Source organism: Sphaerulina musiva (assembly GCF_000320565.1).
Source record: "Sphaerulina musiva SO2202 unplaced genomic scaffold SEPMUscaffold_10, whole genome shotgun sequence".
Lineage (NCBI taxonomy): Eukaryota > Fungi > Ascomycota > Dothideomycetes > Mycosphaerellales > Mycosphaerellaceae > Sphaerulina > Sphaerulina musiva.
Window position 1 is genome coordinate 176,436 of NW_016017392.1, and position 22,211 is coordinate 198,646.

The 22,211-nt window shown below is 52.2% G+C and overlaps 8 protein-coding genes across 8 annotated transcripts; 6 read left to right on the forward strand and 2 right to left on the reverse strand.

Moving 5' to 3' along the window:
* Window positions 1-516: 516 nt before the first annotated feature.
* Window positions 517-5,860, forward strand: SEPMUDRAFT_165988 (uncharacterized protein; the record flags this gene model as incomplete). The annotated part of the gene is made up of 14 exons (XM_016908195.1): window positions 517-599; window positions 690-824; window positions 878-967; window positions 1,163-1,957; window positions 2,008-2,071; window positions 2,124-2,172; window positions 2,224-2,327; window positions 2,380-2,394; window positions 2,450-2,554; window positions 2,646-2,680; window positions 2,743-2,806; window positions 3,178-5,389; window positions 5,455-5,528; window positions 5,627-5,860. The coding sequence occupies 12 exons, from the start codon at window positions 517-519 to the stop codon at window positions 3,589-3,591; spliced, it is 1,953 nt and encodes a 650-aa protein (XP_016757350.1). The 3' UTR covers window positions 3,592-5,389; window positions 5,455-5,528; window positions 5,627-5,860.
* On the forward strand, window positions 3,309-5,860 carry SEPMUDRAFT_151335 (uncharacterized protein). The gene is made up of 3 exons (XM_016906749.1): window positions 3,309-5,389; window positions 5,455-5,528; window positions 5,627-5,860. Exons 1-3 carry the CDS (start codon window positions 4,223-4,225, stop codon window positions 5,754-5,756), a joined length of 1,371 nt encoding a protein of 456 aa, XP_016757351.1. The 5' UTR covers window positions 3,309-4,222; the 3' UTR covers window positions 5,757-5,860.
* A 2,459-nt stretch (window positions 5,861-8,319) lies between these two features.
* Window positions 8,320-12,115, forward strand: SEPMUDRAFT_151336 (uncharacterized protein). Its single transcript, XM_016906750.1, has 2 exons — window positions 8,320-8,727; window positions 8,791-12,115. The coding sequence occupies exon 2, from the start codon at window positions 9,601-9,603 to the stop codon at window positions 11,950-11,952; it is 2,352 nt and encodes a 783-aa protein (XP_016757352.1). The 5' UTR covers window positions 8,320-8,727; window positions 8,791-9,600; the 3' UTR covers window positions 11,953-12,115.
* Window positions 12,116-12,270: 155 nt separating this feature from the next.
* On the reverse strand, window positions 12,271-14,082 carry SEPMUDRAFT_158482 (uncharacterized protein; the record flags this gene model as incomplete). Its single annotated transcript, XM_016907794.1, has 1 exon — window positions 12,271-14,082. One exon carries the CDS (start codon window positions 14,080-14,082, stop codon window positions 12,271-12,273), a length of 1,812 nt encoding a protein of 603 aa, XP_016757353.1.
* Window positions 14,083-14,881: 799 nt separating this feature from the next.
* SEPMUDRAFT_144088 (uncharacterized protein) lies at window positions 14,882-16,948 on the forward strand (the record flags this gene model as incomplete). The annotated part of the gene is made up of 2 exons (XM_016903066.1): window positions 14,882-15,164; window positions 15,303-16,948. 2 exons carry the CDS (start codon window positions 14,882-14,884, stop codon window positions 16,946-16,948), a joined length of 1,929 nt encoding a protein of 642 aa, XP_016757354.1.
* A 602-nt stretch (window positions 16,949-17,550) lies between these two features.
* Window positions 17,551-18,639, forward strand: SEPMUDRAFT_110756 (quinone oxidoreductase; the record flags this gene model as incomplete). The annotated part of the gene is made up of 2 exons (XM_016900866.1): window positions 17,551-17,705; window positions 17,790-18,639. The coding sequence occupies 2 exons, from the start codon at window positions 17,551-17,553 to the stop codon at window positions 18,637-18,639; spliced, it is 1,005 nt and encodes a 334-aa protein (XP_016757355.1).
* A 683-nt stretch (window positions 18,640-19,322) lies between these two features.
* SEPMUDRAFT_144090 (DUF775-domain-containing protein) lies at window positions 19,323-19,985 on the reverse strand (the record flags this gene model as incomplete). The annotated part of the gene is made up of 1 exon (XM_016903067.1): window positions 19,323-19,985. One exon carries the CDS (start codon window positions 19,983-19,985, stop codon window positions 19,323-19,325), a length of 663 nt encoding a protein of 220 aa, XP_016757356.1.
* Window positions 19,986-20,226: 241 nt separating this feature from the next.
* Window positions 20,227-21,339, forward strand: SEPMUDRAFT_51543 (mitotic checkpoint protein BUB3; the record flags this gene model as incomplete). Its single annotated transcript, XM_016909195.1, has 1 exon — window positions 20,227-21,339. One exon carries the CDS (start codon window positions 20,227-20,229, stop codon window positions 21,337-21,339), a length of 1,113 nt encoding a protein of 370 aa, XP_016757357.1.
* Window positions 21,340-22,211: the final 872 nt, after the last annotated feature.

Below are 22,211 nucleotides of genomic sequence, written 5' to 3' on the forward strand. Positions count from 1 at the left end.
GCGGCGTACAGTTAGGAGGTAAGGTACGATTCAGACGCGTGATGTGGGCGTGTAGGTGTAGCCGCTATTTTTCGAAAAATCTCCTTTTGAACAACAACAACAAAATATCCGTCTTTCAACGACAGTTTTTATCAATACCTGACCTACCTACCTACCTAAATGTACCTAGGGTAGGTAATATCACACTGGGAACCACACCCACCCACCTATCCACATAAGATCCTTCAATTAAATCCTACCTCCTACATTAGGCAGGTACAGTAGCCGCGCTTGGCCGCGTCAAATCGCGGCTAATAATCCTTACTAGCTGGCGCCAATCGCGTAGTTTAGCGCGCGCGCGCAAACCTTTTAGTTTTTGGGCGGCCGCGGCCCTACTACAAGGCTGCACGTCAGCCGCGCGCGCGCGTCGGCGGACTTCACCTCTTCCTTTCTTTCTTTCTCTTCAATCTTGTTTTTTCTTCTTCCTCCATCTATCGGATTTGTAAAAAGGGAATTATGGGACCAAGAGGAAGAGGAATGGCGACGACGTCGCCGGTGGTGGCGATTCCGGAGGTTGGAGGGAATGAGAGTTTGGATGAGTTGGTGAGGAAGTTGTTGGGGTGAGTTGGTTCCTTTGGATCGGCAAGATACTTACACCACACACACACACGTCACTGACTACCACGTTTTTTTGATGTTGTTCTTTGAAGATTCTTTGTTCAAGCGATCGAAACCCCGCATGCGTGGGAGGAACTTCGTCGAGAGGAATATCCGCGCTCGTTGAGGCCGTTGGTGAGGTATTTGGTGGATGAGGTGCAGCATGAGGCTATTGTGAGCGCGTTGCTGTGAGTAACTCTTCTGGAGATGGTTGGGATGATGACTGATGATGATGAGGTAGTGCGCTGAAGTGGTACTTCGATGACCTGGAGGATGGGGATGATCGCGGCATCAATGAGACGAGGGGGCTTGCGTGCGAGCTTGTGGCTTGGTAAGTTGGTGTTTGTCTTCCTTTTGAAGTAGGAGATGGACCAGCGCAATCATACCTACCTATCCAGGAACTTGAGGTGCGGTGATCCTAGATATGGCAGGTGCTTTCAGCACAATTCTGTCGAGCTGGACGGCAAGCATGGGCGCGAAAGACCATGATACGAGCTCCAGTGTGCGTGACTAATCTCTCTCCCAGGCGCTTCATCAGTCACTTGACGTATCGTGAGACAATAGACTACTTGTGTACCGATCTTCCCACTCATTTCGGTGGATCCAGTCCAGAGAATGGCGACTTGGAGGATGCAGAACCAGACGAAGATCTGGAACACGCCGGCAATGAGCAGGCTCCACTCTTGGAAAGCCCAAACCGACCTTCCCATAGGATGGACGACTCCTTCTACGACGAGCTACCACGTCATTATGCCGACTCCGATCAGGCAGACTTCGCCTCGACGTTCGCAAACCTGAGCGCGCTCGAGATCGCAGCAGTTGCCAACGCAAAGAAATTCTTGAGTCAGCGCTCTATCCAGCATGTCATAGACGGTATCTGGAAGGGCGATGTCGTCTTCTGGAACGAAGTCAGCACGCATTCTCGCAAGCATGCGCAGGTCTACCGCAAAGCCCACAGCGACCCATATGCACGGCTCCGAGTGCCGTTGTATCTGAAGGTGTTCGAGGTGTTGTTCTTCGCTGGCTTCCTGGCTCTGTACTACATTGTCCTGGTCCAGAAGCAAGCCTCATCTGTCACAGTTCCGGAAGTGATGCTCTACATCTGGTTGGCTTCCTTCTCCTACAACGAACTCGTGGAGTTCTCTGATGCTGGTTTGACCTTTTATGCTACCGACTTCTGGGCACTCTGGGACTTGGGCATCATTTCTGTTGGGTGTGCTTTCTTCGTTGCCAGGATGATTGGGCTAGCTCATCATGATGCCTATGTCAGCGATGTGGCCTTTGATATCCTCTCTGTCGAAGCCCTTTTTCTGGTCCCGAGGTGAGATCGAGGTTTTTTCATCGTCTAGGCTGGATCTGACTCGTGCTTAGGATCTGCTCATTGCTCAGCTTGCATCCTTACTTCGGCATGCTCCTGCCTGTGCTCAAGGCAATGGCACGTGACTGCCCCCCTGACTCAACTCGGTTCGCGCTGACTCGTTGCATAGACGGTGGAGTTTATCAAGTTCCTCTCACTCGTGGTCATCATGTTCTTTGGTATGCGCAGTTGCGAACATGTCGTAGGAAGCTCGTCACTGACGCCCACAGGCTTCTCGACGTGCTTCAGCTTCCTTGCCAGAGGATCATATTCGTGGGGCAACATGAATTGGATCCTCATCAAGGTCTTCTTTGGATCGAGCTATTTGGGATTCGTGAGTTCAAGTCCAGTTCTGCGATTGAATGCATGCTAATTGGGCCCCAAAGGATGTGGCTGATCAGGTTCGGGCCTCCTGGCGTCTCGAGAACTGTGCCGTGCAAGTACTGACGACAGCAGATCTCGCCTGTGTTGGGCCCTCCCATCATGCTGGTGTTTGTTGCGTTGACCAACATCCTCCTCATCACTTCGCTGATCTCGTTGCTGTCGAACAAGCTTGACAAAGTGAGTGCTCGAAATCTCTGCAGCGAGCTCGCTTCACCCAAGCGCCGACCGCAACCCCATTGGCTGACACAATCTCCGCACTGCAACATAGGTCATTGAGCACGCCCGCGACGAGTACCTATTCGTGTAAGTCATGAGGCGTAATGAGGAGCAGTGGCAGTACATGTGGAGCTGACGGCGAAGCACAGTTACAGCGTCTACGTATTGGAGGCCTCAACCTCTAACCGCTTGACCTACTTCTATCCAGTACTGGTAAGTGAAAGTCTGAGTCTGCGCCTCACTGCGTGCAGGTAGCACAAAAGTATGCCTGCTTTTGGCGTGAACGTGTGAGCACGACCCTGTGAAAACATCATGGGCTGTCCGCAGTTCCGACACATGCACTATCAGTCAGATGATCGCTTAATCGCGACCTATGACTACCGCGGTCACAACCAAAGCAAGATCACTGGAGCCTCGGGCTGCAGCTCTTGCTGGCAAATCAGTGGGGCTGTGTATCGTTGAGAATGGCGGTCCTCCGCAAGCCAACACATGCATCATATGGTTCCATACTCGTTGGAACTCCTGGCTCATCTTGTGTGACCGCATTGAATGCAGTCGGGGTCAAAGCTAACTGCCTGACGCAGAATCTGTTGCCTCTGTTGCTTCGTCCCCTTCGATTGGTGCTGTCCACGCAGAGACTCCGGAGCGCCCGAATCGTCCTGCTGAAAGCGACTCACTGGCCGCTTGTGGGTTTAATCCTGATGTATGAGAGGGCGCTTACAATGCTGGACGATCAGCGAAAATTCGGCTACTCCGGTGTGTCCAAGAGGCCGAATGCTCCAACTTCTTTGCGCCGACCCATATCGCGCAAGCCGCTATCGACATCTCGGCTCTCGTTACTGGAAGAACAACCCCGTGCCGCACGATCGCCTTTCGGAGCGCCTGTACCCGCTCCCGCGCGGCGGAGTGAATCGATGGAGAGGCTGAGCTCTCATATAGCTGAGCTTCAGCATCAAGTCAAGACGCTTACTGATGTACTGCTCGAACGGAAAACTTAAGGGGAATGGAGTGCATGAAGGCCATGCGAAAGCGCCTGTGATATCGCACTGAAACTTTGCAAGGACATGGCCTTTGACGTGCGACCTCCTCGCATTAGTGCCCAGACGCGATTGGAAGGAGAGCTGGGACGAGGTCGGCGCGCTTAATGGACATATCGCACCCAAGCGCGACCTACCAGGGAGCTTGCATTAATATACATGCCCGGATCCGGCCCATGGTTAGGTCCTGGCTGCCGCACTGGCTCGTCGACAATAGCGTCGGCATCGGTTACCATTACATCGGTACTTGTGCCAAGCCATGCCGAAGAGCCTCGCTTGCCGCGTGGATTTTCCTCTCTGCGCTGTACGCTACTGATGCATGCTGCGTCTATCTGCCTCTGGAGGCTCCGGTGGAGCTCAATGATGCGTGTGCACTCTCCTGATCCTGCCCGTCGACCAACCCAATGTGACCCTGGTTATCTGGCACCGGCTCCCGCGCCACAAGCGCAGCTTTCTCCGTTTGCTACTGCAATATGGCCCTCACGACTCTTGTGAAGCCATAGCCACCCTATGTCTGGCTCAGCAACACTGCCCAGTCCCTACGCTGTCGGCCTCTATTCTCGTATATACCACCATTATTGCGCAGTCCCTCATGACGTCCATTGCGCTCGATCTAGATATCTATTTGATCCTTTCGTTTCAAGTGGCAACACCAGATCCTACTCGGCTCCTACCAGTGACCATGAGCTTCTACCAGGCAGAGGACTACAAAGACGACAACGAAGGCAGCATCGACGACTGGCAGAATTACCATGCTGTCCCTCAATCGACACAGAGTGGACAGCCTGGTCATTCTACCGAACACAGCAACTACGGCCTCGATAATGATAGCTATCCATATTCCATAATTGATGCATCGTCCCAGAATCCCTATTCGATATCACAAGACATGATTTGGCCAACAGAGACTTCCACTTTGGGATACGACTCTCTTCAGACTCCGACGCAGGCAATGTTCAATAATATGGCAGGCAATCTATCGACACTGAGCTTTTCGTCATCTGGGCCCATTCAGGACACTCCATTTGCACCACACACACCAGCTAGGCCCATAGACGCGGAAGAGCAGAGCTATCGGACTATGAGTGCCCGGACCGACTACTCGCAGGGGCAATATTCGCAGCAGGTTCCTCCACCCGCTCCAATGTACGATGTACCTGCGTCTCAGAAATCGCCCACACAGTCCGATCGCAGTGCAAGCTACAACTCTCCCTTGATCGAATCGTCGCCGTATGCACAATCCGATGGATATTTCCAAGTCAGTCCACCACGCATCAAGGCGGAAGACTCCTTTGAATACAGTCAGAATCATCTCTACTCGGTCCCTGGCACGCCGAGCTACGGGTATCCATCATACGTTGATCCTCTTGATATCTGTTCACAGGCCACATCATCTTCCGCGCCCGCGCAGCTTGCACGAAGCGCGTCTGACCATGTCAAGCTCGAGGTCAAGCAGGAGTTCGAGGTCAACCTCTCACAAGCAGCCCGTTCGACAGAGCGGCTGGTCGCTGGCGTACCTGGCGCATCAGATACAGGGCGCCGGGACGAAGCTAAGGGACGCTTCAAGCGTGGCTTCACCACAGTGGAGAACTCGACCTGTCAGTGTGAAGTGTGTGGGAGGCTCTTCCAACGGATGTACAACCTCAAAGCTCACATGGAGACTCACGATCCTGATCGTGAACAACCGCACGCATGCCGATATCATGGCTGCGAGCGGAGGTTCGTGCGACGAACAGATCTGATGCGACACGAACAGAGTGTCAGTAGCGAATAAAACCCTCCATGTACATACCAGTATCGTGCTGACCATTCCTCCGTGCACAGGTCCATTTGAAACTGCGCAACTTTGCGTGCATATTTTGTAACAATGCGTTTGCGCGCAAAGACACTCTCCGACGGTATGTATGATGATGTCCCTTCCCCCCTCTCTCTCTCCTTTTTTTCGCGTCGTTTTTTGATCCACTGTACTGATTCTCCCGCGCGCGCACTCCCACAGACACATTGAGGATGGTTGTCCCTGTCGACCCGAGACGAAAAAGCGCCTTGACCGGCGTCGCAGCGCCTCGACGGTGAAATCTCAACGACCTTTGAGGAGACTTCCTCCTATCAAGTCGGAGTCGCAGTGAAGAAAGAAAGAAGGAAGGAAGGAAGGAAAGAAAGAAAGGAAGGAAGGAAGGAAGAAAAAAAGCTCTCGAGTACTGTACGTACGCGGTCAGAAAAGGTCAAGAGGATGCCTCGCGGCAGTGGGTGGGTTCATCATGGATTGATTGGGGGAGGAGAGGGGAATGGGGGGGGGGGGGACCCCAAAAAGAAAAATAAAAAGAAGAAGGATGGTCATGGTGTGCAGGGGGAGAAGAGAGGGGGGGAGGGGGGCCGGATTAAAAGGATAGACAGGAGTTGGCGGCGTTATTTGATGATGATAATGATGATGATTTTGAAAAGAATTAAAAAAGCGATTCGATTTCCCGGAGAGTTCGGGCTAGAATTACGGACTATCTTCTCTCTCTGGCTAGAATTACAGACTATCTCCTCTCTCTCTCTCTCTCTGTCCCTCTCCCTCTCTCCCTCTCTCTTTCTCCTACTCAAGACAGAAGTAAAAAGAAAAGGAAAGACTTCCCGGGCTAGGAACTTATAAGCGCTGTTACGCATTTGTGCTTCGAGAGGGGAGATAGGAAAGATTTTTATCTTTTTTAGTTATTCGAGTTTTCGAGGTTCTTAAGATACGGGGAAAGAAAGGCAAAGGGAAGTGTAAAGAGAAAGCGAAAGGAGAAGGGGGAAGGAATAAGGAAAGCGGAGCAAGGACAGTACAATTTCGATCCGTATCATATTTTCTCAAAAGAGAGAAATGGCAAGTAGGTAGGTATTATCTCATTTCCTCTCCATCATCATAGAAGTACCTACCTATACAGTAAACAGTAGCAAGCAATCCCTCCCTCTCACAGAGAGAGCACAGAGAGAGAGAAAGAGTCGGGGTCCTCCGGCAATGCCCTAGATTCAATTTTTCGACCTCTCTATCTCTCTCTCTCTCTCGCTGGTTGATCGCGCTAACGGGGTTTGTTTCGTTAGTAAAGACGGGAACGACGGGGAAGAAGGTAGCCTAGCGAGGACCGCGCTGCGCGGCAATTAAGTCAGAGCTAATTGTTTGTAGTTACTGTACTAGAGTGGTGCTATTGTGGGTAGTAGGAAGGTAAGGGATGATAGGTGGGCTGGGAAGGACTACTTGCGTTGTTTTATTCGGTTGTTGGAGATGGAGATGATGAGATAGATGGAGGCGGGAGAGGAAGAGGAGGGGGGAAATGGCATTTCGGAACCGACCAGTAACATCGGTCACCAAGCGGAGTATGTGATTATAAGACTCCCATGTATGATGTAGTGCGGGAGAATAGGTATCCATCTTCGGGGATACAGTAGGACCAGGGTAGACCGGTGAAGCGGTTTAAGCCAATCATCATCTTGCGGTACCTTTTTTTTCCTGCAATTCACTCACTCACCGGTCAGAGAGCCCTCCCCCTCCCCCTTGTTCCATGTCCATGCAGTAGGACGGACGGGACAGTAGTAGGGCTCCCGGGGTATATACAGTATGCATATAGTCATCACAGGGATTTCTGAACCGGCGCGCGGGCGGCTACTCTTCGCTATAATTCTTTTTTGGGGGGGTTTTTTTGTGACCTTCCCCTCTTGTCTTTTTTGTTACATGTACTTGTCTTGTATGTAGCTTGTCTTGTAGTAGTAGGAGGTCACAAGTGAGAAGGACTACCTCCTGGTGATGATGACGACCTTTGGTGAGCACTGGAGGTTAAGGTAGCTCAGGGTAGGTCTCACGGTTCACCCCTGGGTCCCTTCTCCTCTCTTCTCTTCTCTCCCCCTCCCCTGAGTCCCCTCTTCTGAGTCCCCTCCTCCTCCTCCACCCGGCCCCGCCGTGCCGAAGTGTGGTATGATGCATGCATTATCCGCGCGACAAGTAGTACGCTGTGTAGCCCTTGTAGGGGAAGGGAGGGCCGTGGCTCAACACGCGAGGATCAACGTGATGGGAAAAGGTGCATGCTGCATTCATTTACCGTCATGTGATTTTTGAGAAATACTACCTTCAGGTACCTTGGATGATGGTGATGATGGTGATGGTGATGGTAACGATGGGGGTTACCTCCTACAGAGTGGGAACATGAACAACAAACAACAACAATAACAACAACAACAAATACCTCCTACAAGATGGATCTCTTGATTTGAGACAGGCGGAACGGGATACGCCGAGGACAGACTCCACGCGACCCTCATGTATGCAGCCGTACCTGGTAGTCACACACAGACAAGTCCGGCCCGGATTACAAGGCCGAAGTATGGCAATACCACTTCGGCTGTCGGCTTGTGCTGCTATGCTGTGCTGTGCTTGTGCAGTACAGTGAGTGGTACTGAGATGCCGGAACATCTCCAATTATCAATACATGTACCTTGAATAGCCGTACCTCCTACCTCCTAGCCCCTATCTCCTACTGGCATCTTCTCACTTCTACAAATACAAGGTGCAGGCAGAGAGGAGAGCTCTCCTCGGACACTTCTCCGAACGACGACTGTCTGGTGTGCGGCGGGTACCTCCTACCCTGTGAATGCAATCGGCATCACCGACCGTAATATTTTAAAGTTTTCTTTTTTTTTCTTTTCGAAGACACCTGTATTGCCAAGCCACACCACGGTTTCGGTTCCATCTCTCATGCCATGCCCTAAAGTGCCCTTTGCCCAAGATCTCGAGACAATCGACACCGCGAGGGCGGGGGCGGAACGGGCGGTCGCCGTTTACCAGACATCTCTCTTGCAAGCGTTCCAGCTCAACCAAAGACAGAGCATACTAGGAGGTATGGCCCGATTCCGAGTGCAATGGAGTTTGGCTCAGCTCAGACATACACTTGCTTGTCCCTCGGGCTCGGTCGGTATCCCCTCTGGGCGTCGTTGAGATTCCATCGTGGGCAGGTAGTGTGGATGGAATCTTCAACCTCGCTGACTGGCCCAGAGCGGAGATAATGATGATGATGATGATGACCACCGACTCGAAGCAAAGCCACGCGCTGTCAAGACCACAAACATACACATACCTAGGAGGTATCGAAAGCCAGAAACAAAACTGTTGCAAGGAAACGCGCTGAACGATGGATTCTGCCACAGCAAAACGGTTGACACAGACCACGGTTGGTGCGTATACAATGTAGTAGGTATTTCAGATTCGCGACTGAGATATACTTGCGCTACCAACGCCTCAAGTGCAGATCTTCGCTCCAGTCGACGATGTCGACCAAACGTGGCTGCCACTACCTCTTGGCTGCAACGACTCGACCTCGTTACGGCAGTGATCGACTCCTTTAGAGGCAACTGAACGCGGTCGGAACCGAATCGCATTCCGCCGTTTTTCTTCTGTTCCCAGCATGACGGTATACCGCACATGTCAGCTTGGAATGTGGTGAAGCTCACAAGTGGGACAAGATCGCAAGCACAACACATCCGTGGCTATTCCTCCATCCATCGCTAAAATCTTCTCCTCACACGCTGCCCCAGCAATACCAAAAAAGAATCCTGTGGCGTGCACTTTTGAGTTGAGGTCGTCGACTTGGCGCCAAAAGCGACACGAGAAAGAAAGCAAGCAGTCGCCGTCCGTCCCCAGAAGCTGTCGCCGCTCGCAGATCTCTTTTTACAATTGCCGCATGTTGCTGCTGCATGCCACTGCGGAAAATCTGCATACCTCTGAATTACCACGCCAACAATCAGCAAACAAAAGTCCTTTGATTGACCACCCCTTCTCCTGGCTCCTGGCTCCGCATCCTAGACGACGACAAATACACAACACACACACACACACTTCTCCAGCGCAAGACCAGTTTGATGCTGCACTCTCGGCCGACGGAAGATGATCTCGTAGACCTGGTCCGCGGCTGGTGCTTGGTCTACAGCACCAGGATATCCTGCTTTTGATTGCCACCAATGGCCTCCTATCATGGACCGAGCACGCTTTCTGATCTGGTATCGCCACACTCCAAAGACAGTCTATACCACCAATACACCGATGAGTCCTTGGTCGCACGCGCACCCATGCTCGGGTTTAACCCCGACTTCAATGCCTCTGCGATCCTGGCTCGACAGCAGCAGTATCAGCTCCAGGTCATTGCGACCACCTTTTCGACCATCAGCATCCTCGCCGCCATGTGTGCTCTCTATTGGTTCTGCATGATGCGGCGCAACTTTCGCAGAGATCTGGTCTTGCTGTTGATTGTGGGCGACTTTTGGAAATCCACCTGGTTTCTCGTCTTTTCAATCACCACCCTCGTCCGAGGCCACATCTCTACCGCTACTGACTTCTGCCAGGCCACCGGATACTTCCTGCAGCTTGGCCTGGAATCGTGCGACTGTGCCATTCTACTGATGAGCTTGCACATGATGTTGCAAATCTTTCCACCCAAGAACTCCATTCTCGGTGGCGATGGACTCTACCGCATTCGCTACTACGTCCTGGCAGGCTGGGTCATCGTGCCCAATTTCATGACCTCGCTGGCCTTTATCAATACGGGCCCGGCCTTCGTCTCTCAGGGTGGCTTTTGTTCCCTGCCCGTGCGACCCATCTGGTTCCGCCTCGCTCTGTCGTGGATCCCCCGATATCTCATGTGGATCTTTATCTTATTCGTCGCCATCCGCATCTACCGCCACGTGGGCTCCGAGTTCCAGGTCTTTGGCCAAGAGCATGATCAGACCTCGAGCGTTGCCATACCGGATCACAGTCCCGGTGCCACAGGGAATGCGCCCACGACAATGAACTCGGTGGTGATGCAGCGCGGGATGTCGTATCAATCGGATTCTGCAGCAGTGGAAAAACAGTATCTGGCAGAAGATGATATTGGCCCGGATGACGATCGTGGGATGAGTCCTCCTCCTCGGAATCACCAGCATCATGCCTCACACGACCCGAACAGAAGGCAGTCTGTCCCCATCTGGTCATCGCCTTTCAATAATGAAGTCGATCCTGCAGACCTGCCTCTTCCCGGACCCATTCCCACGACAAGTAAAAGCACGCCGTCGTCACGTCGCGGAAGTCGTCAAGTCGCAGCGGGCAATGGTATCGGCGCAGAAGACTTTGGCGCCATGCCTGTGGAACTCGCTCGACCTCGAGGCTCCGTCTCGACCATGGCATCGAGAAAGTCTGGTGGCGAGCAGTCCTCGGACCAGGGATCGACGCCAGGCCTCGCTCCCATCACCGAGCATAAAGCCACTGCACATGCCGCCCATACCCCGCGAGAAAATGTCGCCACTCGAGCCCTGCAAGGTCGTCGCAGGGCAATTCAAAGGCAGCTTCGACTCCTCTTCATCTATCCCGTCATGTATCTCTTTTTGTGGATGTTCCCCTTCATCGCACATTGCTTCAACTACAGCGACTATTATGCTCAGCATCCCTTCTTCGCTCTCGGCGTGCTGAACATCTTTTGTCAAAACATCATGGGCTTCTGCGATGTATGCATTTTCTGTTGGCGAGAAAAGCCCTGGAGGCACATTCCCGGCAGCGATGGCACCTTTTTCGGCAGTTTCATGTTTTGGCGATACGCTTGGAACCCGCACTGGCACGCCGATGAGCAGCGACGGAGAAGCCATATGGCATTCGTCACCCAATCGAGCAAAGAACAACAACGACAACAGCAGCACTCTACTTCGGAGACTTCGCAGACGACTTTACTCGGTTCCATCAAGCGCTGGAGTATGAGTCTCACAGGACAGAAAAGTGTGCATCATCGCACATCGAATGATTCTTTGGCAGATGCTCCCCCAACCGCCACAACCACACCACCACCAACAACAGCAACCCCTACAACCCCAACTCGCACAAGACCGCCCGTGCAACGCCGCACCACCAGCCGAGGAGGCAGTGATCGCCGCATCATGCAAGCCGAACTCGCACACGAACGTCTAGCGCGCGAACGAGCAGATTACAAAGAACAGAATCGAAAAATGCTGCAGGAAAAACGCTCGAGCGCTGCAGCTACAGCTGCCGTTTTTGAACAGTATCATCAGAATAATCAATTACATCAGAATTTGAATCTGCAGAAGGGTTTGCCGGAGAGGAAGGAGTGGTGGGATCGCGTTGATAGACGCATTTCGAATGGTGATGGGTTGGAGAGTGATGAGTGTGAGGATGAGAATGTTGGGGAGGCGCAGCAGCAGCAGAATCAGCAGAATCAGCAGAATCAGCAGCAGCAGGGACAGCGGGAACAACAGCACCACCAACAACAAGAACAGCATCCCAATCAGCAGAATCAGAATCAGAATCAGAATCAGAACCAACAGCAGTAGACTCAGCAGCAGCAAGAAACTGTAGAACTGTAGAACTGTACGATTAAGAAGAAAAAAAGAAAGAAAAAGAAAATAAAAAGAAAAGAAGAAAGCTTTAGATTGATGATGGATTAGATACCCACCCCCCAAAAAGGAATAAAATGAAATCGATCAATGAATCAATGAAATACCTCAACGTCCTCTTCGTATATATGCATGGATATACAAAATTACTGATATAGATACTAGGTCCTACTTACTACGTCCCTACTAAATTGACGAGCAAAAAATCCCCATTCCATCCATCTAAAAGAAACGAAAAAAAAGAAAAAAAGAAAATCACAACCAAGGTCTCTCCCTCCCATCCGCATCCATCAACGTAGCCTTAGGACTATCCAAACCAATATACTCCCCCGCCGCAACAACCGCAGCAAAAAACCCCAGAGCAGTAATCATCCAACTGGCAAGCGAAAAGCCCGTAGAAAAATCCCCTTGCATAGCGAAACCATAACCCAGCGCAGAAGCGAAACTGAGGATGATGGCGAAAAATAATCCCGCGTAAATGGTCATGCTGTCGAAAGTTTCTTTGACGTCAATGTCGATGACGGCGCCGGGTTCGATGAGGTCGTCGAGGCGAGAGACCCAGCGGATTTGAGGTCTTTCGTCGGGGGGGTCGCGGGGTGCGCCGGTGAGGGTGCTGTAGAGGATGGAGCGTTTGGTGCAGAGGCGGCGGAGTTGGTTCATGAAGGAGTTTCGCGTCATGGGGTTGTCTCGGAAGGTGATGGGTTTGCGATCTGTGCGGAGCCAGGCTCCGGTGGAGGGATAGCGGACATCGGGAAAGGCGTGGAATTGGATGAAATAGACAAAGGAGATTTTTTTGTAGGCTGTTAGTTTTTGGAGAATGCCGACTTTGGCGGTTTTGAGACTGTGGTATTGCTCGTTGAGTTTGTGCGCAAAGACTATGTCTGTCCATGTGCCGGATCGATAGGGGAAGTTGTCGCTCGAGTAGCGTTCGCCGTGCCGAGTTAAGACGAGCTTGAGCTGAAGATCGTACTTCTGCTCCACTTGGTTCCAGACTGCCGCTCGATCCCAAATGGCAGTTTGATATGGCGCACGAATAATGTAGTCGCTGCGCTTGCTGGGCCGGACGAGGGCCCCACTGGATATACCTTCCGGCCGTCCTGGCGGAGGAGAGCCTGAGAAGCCTGTTGGTCGCGGAGGTCTTGGCGGCGGCGGTTGCGGAGGTTGATTGAAGCTCATAGGAACGACTTGATCATTGAAACTCACGTGGACGGCTTCCGCAAAAGGATTATGAGGCCGTGGAGGCGGTTTTCCTAGGTTAAAGTCCGAGAGAGCATGTCCAGGCCCATATTGGTTGTGGAGACCCATGCTGGTAGTATTTGGGAGATCGTTATCGTCAAAACCATCATAATAGTCGTCCAACATCTCATTCGCATTCTGATCGAGTCCAAGATTCCCTGGCGACGCAGCCTGCGACGATGTAGCGTAGAGCCTACTTGATCGGCGTCTTCTGTCTCCTGTGGTCTGCACATGCGATATGCGAGGTTCCAGACCGGGCTTCCTGGCAGCTGACATATGCAGTTCCTCAAAACCAGGCTTGCCACTTCTGGCAGGTTTTCTGTCGGAACTCTCGAGGGGTTCTGGCTTAGACCCGATACGCTGGTGGTTGCTCGAGCGCATATTGACTGATGGTCGCAGGCCAGGAGTCATGCGCTGGTTTCCGTAGAACTGCTCGATGCGTTCCGTAGGCCCCACAGGCCGAGTCCGCTGCGACCGTTCCCGATGTCCTCGATGGGCCCGTGGCTCATTTTTGGAATCGCTACGCTCTCTCTCGACCACTACATGCTCCCTGGTTTGCCGTGGCTCATTTTCAGAATTGCTACGGACTCTCTCGCGGTACACCACATAATCCGTGGTTTGCGGTGGCTCATCTTCAGAATTGATAGGGTCTCTCTCGCGGAATACCACATGCTCCCTGGTTTCCCGTAGCTCATTTTCAGATTCGCTACGCTCACTCTGGCGGAACCTCACATGCTCCCTGGTTTGTCGTGGCTCTGTGGGCACAATGTGCGACCGAGGCTCGCTCACCTCGGGCTCGATGTCCTCATCGGACCCTGATGCAACCTCCATGGCGCAAGCTGGACGGTGTTAAGTCCCCTGGCAATCTTGGAATCAACCGAGCTTCGCAATAGCTTGTGATAGTGCGCAACTGCTTCTGTTTCGTTGAGGCGGCGTCGTTGCTGAGCTGGCCAAGGGGATATAGCATATAGTAGTTCTAGAAGGAAGTTCAGAAATCGAACTGGCGCTGGAATGTCATCTTGATCCCATCGGCAGCTTTAAGGGACACGTAGTGTGTATAAGATGGCCCTGCAGGCCGTACCTATCCTGCTGTTGTTCCGTTACAACATCCTGCAAGTGGTGGTGTGCGGCTGAAGCGGCCGATCATGCAAGGCCACCTCGCCTGTGATAGACAACGTGATGGTGGACATACTGCGTGGCGCATCGCTTGAGGCGGGCATGACATCGAAAGGAGGTACGGAATATTGATGGCGGCGCCCAGTCTGCCATAAGGCAATGAGACCTACATGGAGGATTGGAGGTGGACATGGAGGATATAAACTCAGCCCGGATATGCCTAACTTAAGCCTTACGGCAGAGTGCGCCGCGACTTCTGCCGTCGCCACGACTTTCACAGGGCAGGCGACCCGGGCGCGGACGCGTCCACGTGCGCTGTGCGTCGCGTCTGCTCTCACTTCACTTCACTTCACTTCACCGAGACAACGAAAGCTCGGTCACGGACCACTTGGCGTCTGTATACAATTGCTCCAGCAAACAATACTGTTTGCCTCACATCCTCAACCACTTCAGACGTGGTACTGACCCCAGCATACTAACATAACAGAGCTGCCACACCACTACTACGGACATCATGGCCTCACCGTCCCGCACCGTGACCAACGCAGCTACGCAGACGGAGCAGTCCGTCGTCCATAACGTCACATCTCCCGCCATCGGCACTCACTCGTCACACACCGGTGGTGTCGACGCGGATGTTGAGATCAACGGCGAGAAGTCTTCCGGCATGGTAAGCTCAACTGCAGTAGATCACGCCGTGACGCCAGAAATGTCTACGGCAACGTACAATCCTAACGAGAACGTGAAGCCATTTCAGGCGTCATACGAAGACGTCGAGAGCAGCGAGAATCCAGCAGGTGAGGAACACCTAGACTCTGTCGCCAACAATGACACTCCAGACACGACAGCACAGCAGTCCTCGCAGCCGCCGCTGAGTGTAGAAGCATCCCAAGCACCACAGCTGCAGCGGCCCACTACGAATCAGCTACTTCCAGGCCTTGCCGACGAAGGACTTCATCCAGAGACTGCGGCAATCGTGAGACAGGTGGAGTGGTACTTTAGCGATGAGAACCTGGTCCAGGACGCACATCTGCTTGCGCGGACTGGACTCACCGGAGACGGTTGGGTCAGTCTGAATGAGATACTGGGTTTCAAGAAAATGCGCCAGTATAAGCCCAAACCCAAGGTGAAGGCCTCTGTCGCAACCAGTGAGCTCCTCGAAGTGGATGGCAAATTCATCCGCCGCAAGTCGCCCCTCGCGACGAAGCCCCTGGTCAAGCCGAAGCTGAACGCACAGCGCGAGCGTGATGCCATCTTGGCTGAGAAGCCGTGGTTGACCAAAGGTATGCTGAAGCCGACTGGCTTCGAGGAATATGCGACGGATGGACCGATTACTCCGGCACAGTTCAACGTCGAGCGAAAGCTGTTTGATCCTGAAGAGCGATTCACCACTCGCATTGAGTACGCCGCCACACGCTTCTTGGGTCGGAAGAAGATGCACCAAGCCAGTGCAAAGATTTTCAACAAGTTCATGTTTTTTGGAGGGTTCGCCGCGAACAATATGTTTACTGGTGGCATCAATAAGAAGGAGCTTGGGGAGTACGACGAGGACCAGATCCTCCAGATGACGGCGAAGATGGGGGTTACAGAGTGCGTCACGGACGGCCTCGACGAATACTCAGATGCTGCAGGTTCTTGGGTAGTCGACTTCGAGGGCATGGCCAAAGCTTTCCTCTCTTCGGAGTTCTTTCAGCACTTTGAATGGACCAACGAGGAGGTTGTTCGCGAGACAACAAACGTCATCCGCAAGTTTTACGACTATCTCCTCTATCATGACGCCTGTCCTGAGTACGAAGATGATATCCGCAATGCGCGTGACGTGTGCGATCTTGCCAACCAGGAGATTCCGAAGCTCGCCAGATTTGATGCTGAACTGCCAGGCGGTCTCAATACTGCTGCATCTACCTTGTACGGTGGCTATTATGCTGAAATACGCCCTTGTGACAGCTCTGCTGATTGGGTGGTCCAAGGGGACGCAATCGGCCTGTCTGATCAAGACGCCTGGACGATATTGAGTGCTGGTATCCTGGGCCATGGGACCGATGAGCAGGTCGAAGACATCCACCAGGCGCACAAGGAGAGAAGGCTTCCGAAAGTCACTACCGAGGAAGATGTTGGACTCGAAGTAGTCCGCATCGAGAGCATCTCGGCAGATGCCAAGCTCATCTACGAGGATGACCGCATTAGTGGTACCTTCATCAAGCCCACCGGCAAGCTGCACTGCAAGCGCTGGCTCCATCCTGGCGCTGCTCCCAGAGATCTTCCAACTGCCGTCGTTGCAGAGGAAAAGAGGAGGGCGAAGGACAAGAAGTACGAGTTTGTGGTGGAGTCACACATTCTTGAAAACTGTGAGATCGGTATGAAGATGGAGGCGAACGTCAGTCAGCTCGATAATGGCTTCATGTGGCTCGATGTCGTGACTAACGTCTATCCGACATTCTTCAACTGGACTCTCAATGAGCGTATGCGAGGTTGGAAGGAGCCTGGTCCGCCGAAGAAGTGGATGCAGCGGGTGAGTGGCGAGACGCAGACCGAGGAGGGAGGGGGCGAAGGCGTGGAGGCAGATGAAGAATCCGAATAGGGCAAGGATGTGGGTGAGGGCGATGTGGCTTATGGCAAGTGAGGTCAGAGTGAACAACCTCCCTCCCTCTTTCTCATATCGATGGCAGGGAGTGAGCCGTCGCTCGACATTCCTCTGAGAAAGAGGACTGCGTTCTACCGTAATCGTGTAGTGGAACTCGCGACGCCCGAGATTGATAGAGACTGTCTCCACTGTTTGCATTGCAGCAGCAATGTGACGGTGCCTCGTAGGTATGCCAGATGAGTGATTGGTACAATACCTTCAATACAGATCACATATCATACCATCCCATCCCTTACCCTTAGGAGGCACCCTTACCCTGACTTGCCTGACCTACAAGTAGCTCCACGTCTCCGATATCGGGACCCCTCCCCCTCCTAGCAACAGCTTACAAAGATCAACAAGGATGACATAACTCCCAATGGTATTCTTCCGCCTTCTCACCATAATCAACCCTCACCCTCCTCTCCAACTGATCCAGCTACATCCATAACTAGTTCATGTCCTTTCAAATCGCTTCCCGACGCATTCTGGCTTCTATACCCACACAACGAGCTGCAAATCTCTCCAACCATCTTCACAAACCCCTCACCACCCGAACCATGGCATCCATTCCCAGTACCATGAAGGGTGTCATCATCAACAAGACAGGAGGAACTGAAGTCCTCGAATACAAAACCGACCTTCCCGTGCCTCAACTGAAAGAAGGTCAAATTCTTGTGAAGAATGACTATATCGGCATCAACTTCATCGACACGTAAGTAGTAAAGACCAACGAAGTCTTCTCTTCTCCTCCCCAATCCTCCCCTCCCATTCTAACATCTCTCTCTCTTCTCCTCAGCTACTTCCGCTCCGGCCTCTACCCTGCCCCCTCATTCCCCTACACCCTCGGCCGCGAAGCCTCGGGCACCATAATCTCCACCTCCACCTCCGGAAACCTCTACGACCTCTCCTCAGGCGACAAAACCGTCTATCTCGCCGAAGGCGCCTACGCCGAATACACCGCAGTCCCAGCCTCCAAAGCCGTAAAAATTCCCTCGGAAATGTCCCCTCAAATCGGCGCAGCAGCGCTCTTGCAAGGACTGACAGCTTTGACATTGATTCGCGAGGCATATCCCGTCGCCAAGGGGGATTGGGTTTTAGTGCATGCTGCAGCGGGAGGGACAGGGTTGTGGTTGTGTCAGTTACTGAAAGCTGTAGGGGCGAATGTGATTGGGACGGCTTCGACGGGGGAGAAGATGGAATTGGCGAAGAAGGCTGGAGCGGAGCATGTCGTGAAATCGGGGAATGGAGAGGAATTGAAGAAGCAAGTGCAAGAGTTGACCAAGGGAGAAGGTGTCAAAGCGGTGTTTGATGGAGTGGGAAAGGATACGTTTGATGTGTCGATGGATTGTGTGGCGAGAAAGGGGTCTGTGATTTCGTTTGGGAATGCTTCTGGGGCGGTTCCGCCGGTGGTGATTGCGAGGTTGTCGGCGAAGAATGTGAGGTTGATGCGGCCGACGTTGTTTGGGTATATTGCGACGAGGGAGGAGTTTGAGTTTTATGTGAAGGAGTTGTTTGATTTTGTGTTGAAGGATCAATTGGATGTGAGAATTCACGGGGTGTATCCGTTGAGTGAGGTGGCGAGGGCACAGGAGGATTTGCAAGGGAGGAAGACGACGGGGAAGTTGTTGTTGGATCCTTCAAAGTAGGGCGAAAAGAGGAAGAGGGTTTGTCTGTAGTGAAGAAGGAACTGCAGCCACGAATGAAACGGTAGATGTGATGATGATGACTATCTTTTGATGTATCGCACACATGGACTTGTCATTCTCATTCATCCCCCTGCGGTAGAGTTTCCTATCATAGAGGCCAGTATATCGCCGGAGCCTTCTACTCTATTTCTTGCTCGAGTCCTACTCTACAGGTAGATTGCTAATGCATCTGCCCGATCCTCGAGTTGATGGAATCGTAATAATTCTCCGCAATAAAGCTATGATTGGGCGCAGTGAAGGTTGCATCCACCTATACATAACACAAGAGTCCTACGGAAGACATCTCTATAAAGGAACGAGTCCAGCTCAGTAGCCCGTTGCTGATATTTGGTACCTCGCCTGCTCGCCATAGTTCCAGCAAAACGATCTCTCCAGGCTATGCCGCATGAAATGCAGGAATGGATGAGAACAGTTCTAGCTCCGCCGAGTCGACATCGATTGGGTCTTACTCTCAAGATTCCCGTTGTGTCGATGCCGTAAGATTCTTCAGATTTGTGGGTCTACACCCTGTTCGTCAGAGGGCTCACAAAACCCCATGATATAATATCTCAGTAGATTTGTTGCAAGCCGTGGCGCATAACATATGATAGCCATGATCAGCACCAAAGGGGTTCTTCTCTCACTCACTCCACGCCCTCTCTCTCCAGAAAACTCGGATCCAGATCAATTTTCTTCTCAAACTTCTCCCACCAGTTCTGAAAAGCCTTCAACGGCACCGTGTCACTTCCAAAGCTGGCAAGGAAATTGAAAGCGTTCCCAATAATCCTTTGCGCGAGAACTTTGGTCGAAGCTCTCCCATCAGCACCTCCTGCTCCCATCCTGACTAATGCGCTGGAAGGTTGGGCGTTGTTACTGGCCGTAGGCTGTCCACCATTCTGCAGAGTAGCAAGTTGCGAGGCAACTTGTGCTTCGGGTTCAATCGATACTCCCACCACTATATCGCCTTGTGGAACTGCATTCGCTTGTTGGGCTTGCATCGTGGGATCGTCCAGCATGGCGTTCTCATGACTCGTGATGGAAGATTTCAGTCCGGAGATCTTGAAAATTGCACTTTCTTTGCCCGGTCCTATGGCTCCTAATAGCTTGAATTCTTGCGTAGGTGGAATTTGAACATATACCGATGCGGCTGTGCCTGGCGGTAATGTTATGCCTGGGAGGAGGAATACTACGATATGGCTAAAGGCGGGACTGGGAGAGATTCGGAATGCGTATTGGGCTTCTGTGATTGCTTGTGGTGAGACATCGACTGGTCGGCCTGAAATGATGATGCCGAAGGGGAGAGACATGGTGAGGGTGAAGAAGAAGTTGATTGAGGTTGGAAAGCTTCAATGGCAGAATGGCGATCGGCTTTCTCTGATATTTTAATCATGGGTCGGAGGATATAGGCACTAGACAAGGTTCAGTCTTTCTGGACGAAACAGGAAGCTTCGAGTCGTCTTAAAGTTTTGCCAAGAATACCATGTTGCAGGTGATACAGCTTCTCCTCCGAGTAAAGTCAACAATCAACAAACACGGATTCCCTTCACCATGTCCATCAACGAATTGCCACAACCTCCGCCCGATGTCATCTCTTCGCTCGCATTCTCCAAAGACAGCGACACGCTGGTGGTCAGTGCATGGGACCGCGAGCATGGTATACTGGTCTATCGACGAAGCGCATCGAGTCCACCTTTTGAGTTAGCAGAAACTATTGCGACAACAGCACCGGTACTCGATGTATGCTTTGGGGGAGATGGCAACACGATATACTACGTTGGTTTGGACCGTACGATCCGCCGACATAGCTTGAACCATGCCCAAGACCAAGCCACCCGCAACAGTTCCCACGAAGTCATCGCCCGCAGCTCCCATCCCACTAGCAAAGTCGCATACTCCCACGAACACAACTTGGTGTTGGCGCTGAGCTGGAACGGTAGACTCTTTGCAATGGATGCCGAGACCAGTCTGTCTGTGGCCATTCAGCTGGCCGCCAAACCTTTCGCTCTTGCTCTCACATCAGACAAGGCGGTCGTCACGATGGCCGAAAGAAAGGTGCACGTCTATGCGCTTGCGGAATTGAAAGCTCTGCTGTCAGAAGCATCTGGTGTCCAGAGCGAAGAGGACGTGAAGATTGTGCAAGCCAGGCCATGGCAGGAGCGAGAATCGAGCTTGAAGTTCATGACTCGAGCATCGGCAACCATGCCTGATGGGACGGGCTTCGCTGCTGCCTCGATTGAAGGCAGAGTTGGAGTGGAGTGGTTTGATGAAGAGGCGAATAAGAAAATGTACGCGTTCAAGTGCCATCGAGACAAGAGCACGACTACGGACGAGGGAGGACAGGAAGTGGCTCTGGACATCATCTACCCTGTCAATGCCATTTCTTTCCACCCTATACACGGCACTTTTGCCACGGGTGGAGGCGATGGTGTGGTGGCGCTGTGGGATGCCAAGACGAAGAGAAGGATCAGACAGTATCCCAAGCTGCCTACCAGTGTTTCTGCTCTGAACTTTAGTCCTGACGGGAAATTGTTGGCGATCAGTATCAGTCCTGGATTCGAGGACGGACACGAGCAGGATGTGGCTGATCCGGAGCTCGTGAAGGTGTACGTGAGAGAATTAGCAGAGAGCGAGGCGAAGGGCAAGCCCGCGAAGGAGAAATAGAGCAAGGCGTTTTCTTTCTTGGTTAAAAGATGATTGAATTAGCGCGGCGTTCTGGTTAGCCAAGAGCTGTAGAGGCATTGCCGGGTACAAATATTGAAAGTCAATGTCATGTTGGTATCTGATTCGTTGTATCCATAATGTTCTCCCCAGGAACAATGATTTTACAGCACAGAAGCAGTCCAACTTCCCTCCCAACTCCATCGCTAATTCCACAAAACCCGCATGTCCATCATGTATAGCATCCATCCCTCTATTCGTCCATCCTCATCAAGAGTCCTGCATCTCCTCATCCTCACTATCCTCCTCCTCTCCTTCATCACTCGCAGCAATTTCTCGCTTCGCAGCAGCAGACTGTGCCCCCGCCACCGTTTTCCCATTCATATGTCCATCTAACGTTCCCTGGCCCTTGCTCAAGCCCCCACTTCCTCCTCCTGCAGCAGCAGAAGTAGAGGAATTAGAGGCAGCAGCAGCGGCAGCAGCAGCGGCGGATTGAGCTTCTTTTGCCATTTTCTGCTTAAATTGCTTCATCGTCATCGTTCGGGGGACGACATCAGAGAGGAATTCGAGATTTTCGACACGGGCTATAGCGTTGGCTGTTTTTTTTATGATCACAAGGTCAGGTACTCATCAATATATATGCCAATCTTCTTCTTCTCATCCTTCAAAAGAAAAGGTAAAGATCCAGAAATGACAAAAGAAAGGAAGAAAAAAAAAATCTTACCAACATCCCTATACTGGATATTTCGTCTCGGCTTGGTGGCGTGTTCACTTTTGACCTGAGTGTATGCCTGTTCGACGAGATGTTGCAAAAACATTTCCGTGGCGACGGTGATGACAAAGGCGGCGTTGTTGGAGCATTGGGAAATGTCCGG

Coding starts and splice junctions, on each gene's coding strand:
- SEPMUDRAFT_151335 (XM_016906749.1), top strand. CDS start 4,223: ATGACGTCCATTGCGCTCGATCTAGATATCTATTTGATCCTTTCGTTT. Junction 5,390..5,454: donor TGATGCGACACGAACAGAGT/GTCAGTAGCGAA, acceptor CTCCGTGCACAG/GTCCATTTGAAACTGCGCAA. Junction 5,529..5,626: donor CGCAAAGACACTCTCCGACG/GTATGTATGATG, acceptor GCACTCCCACAG/ACACATTGAGGATGGTTGTC.
- SEPMUDRAFT_151336 (XM_016906750.1), top strand. CDS start 9,601: ATGGCCTCCTATCATGGACCGAGCACGCTTTCTGATCTGGTATCGCCA.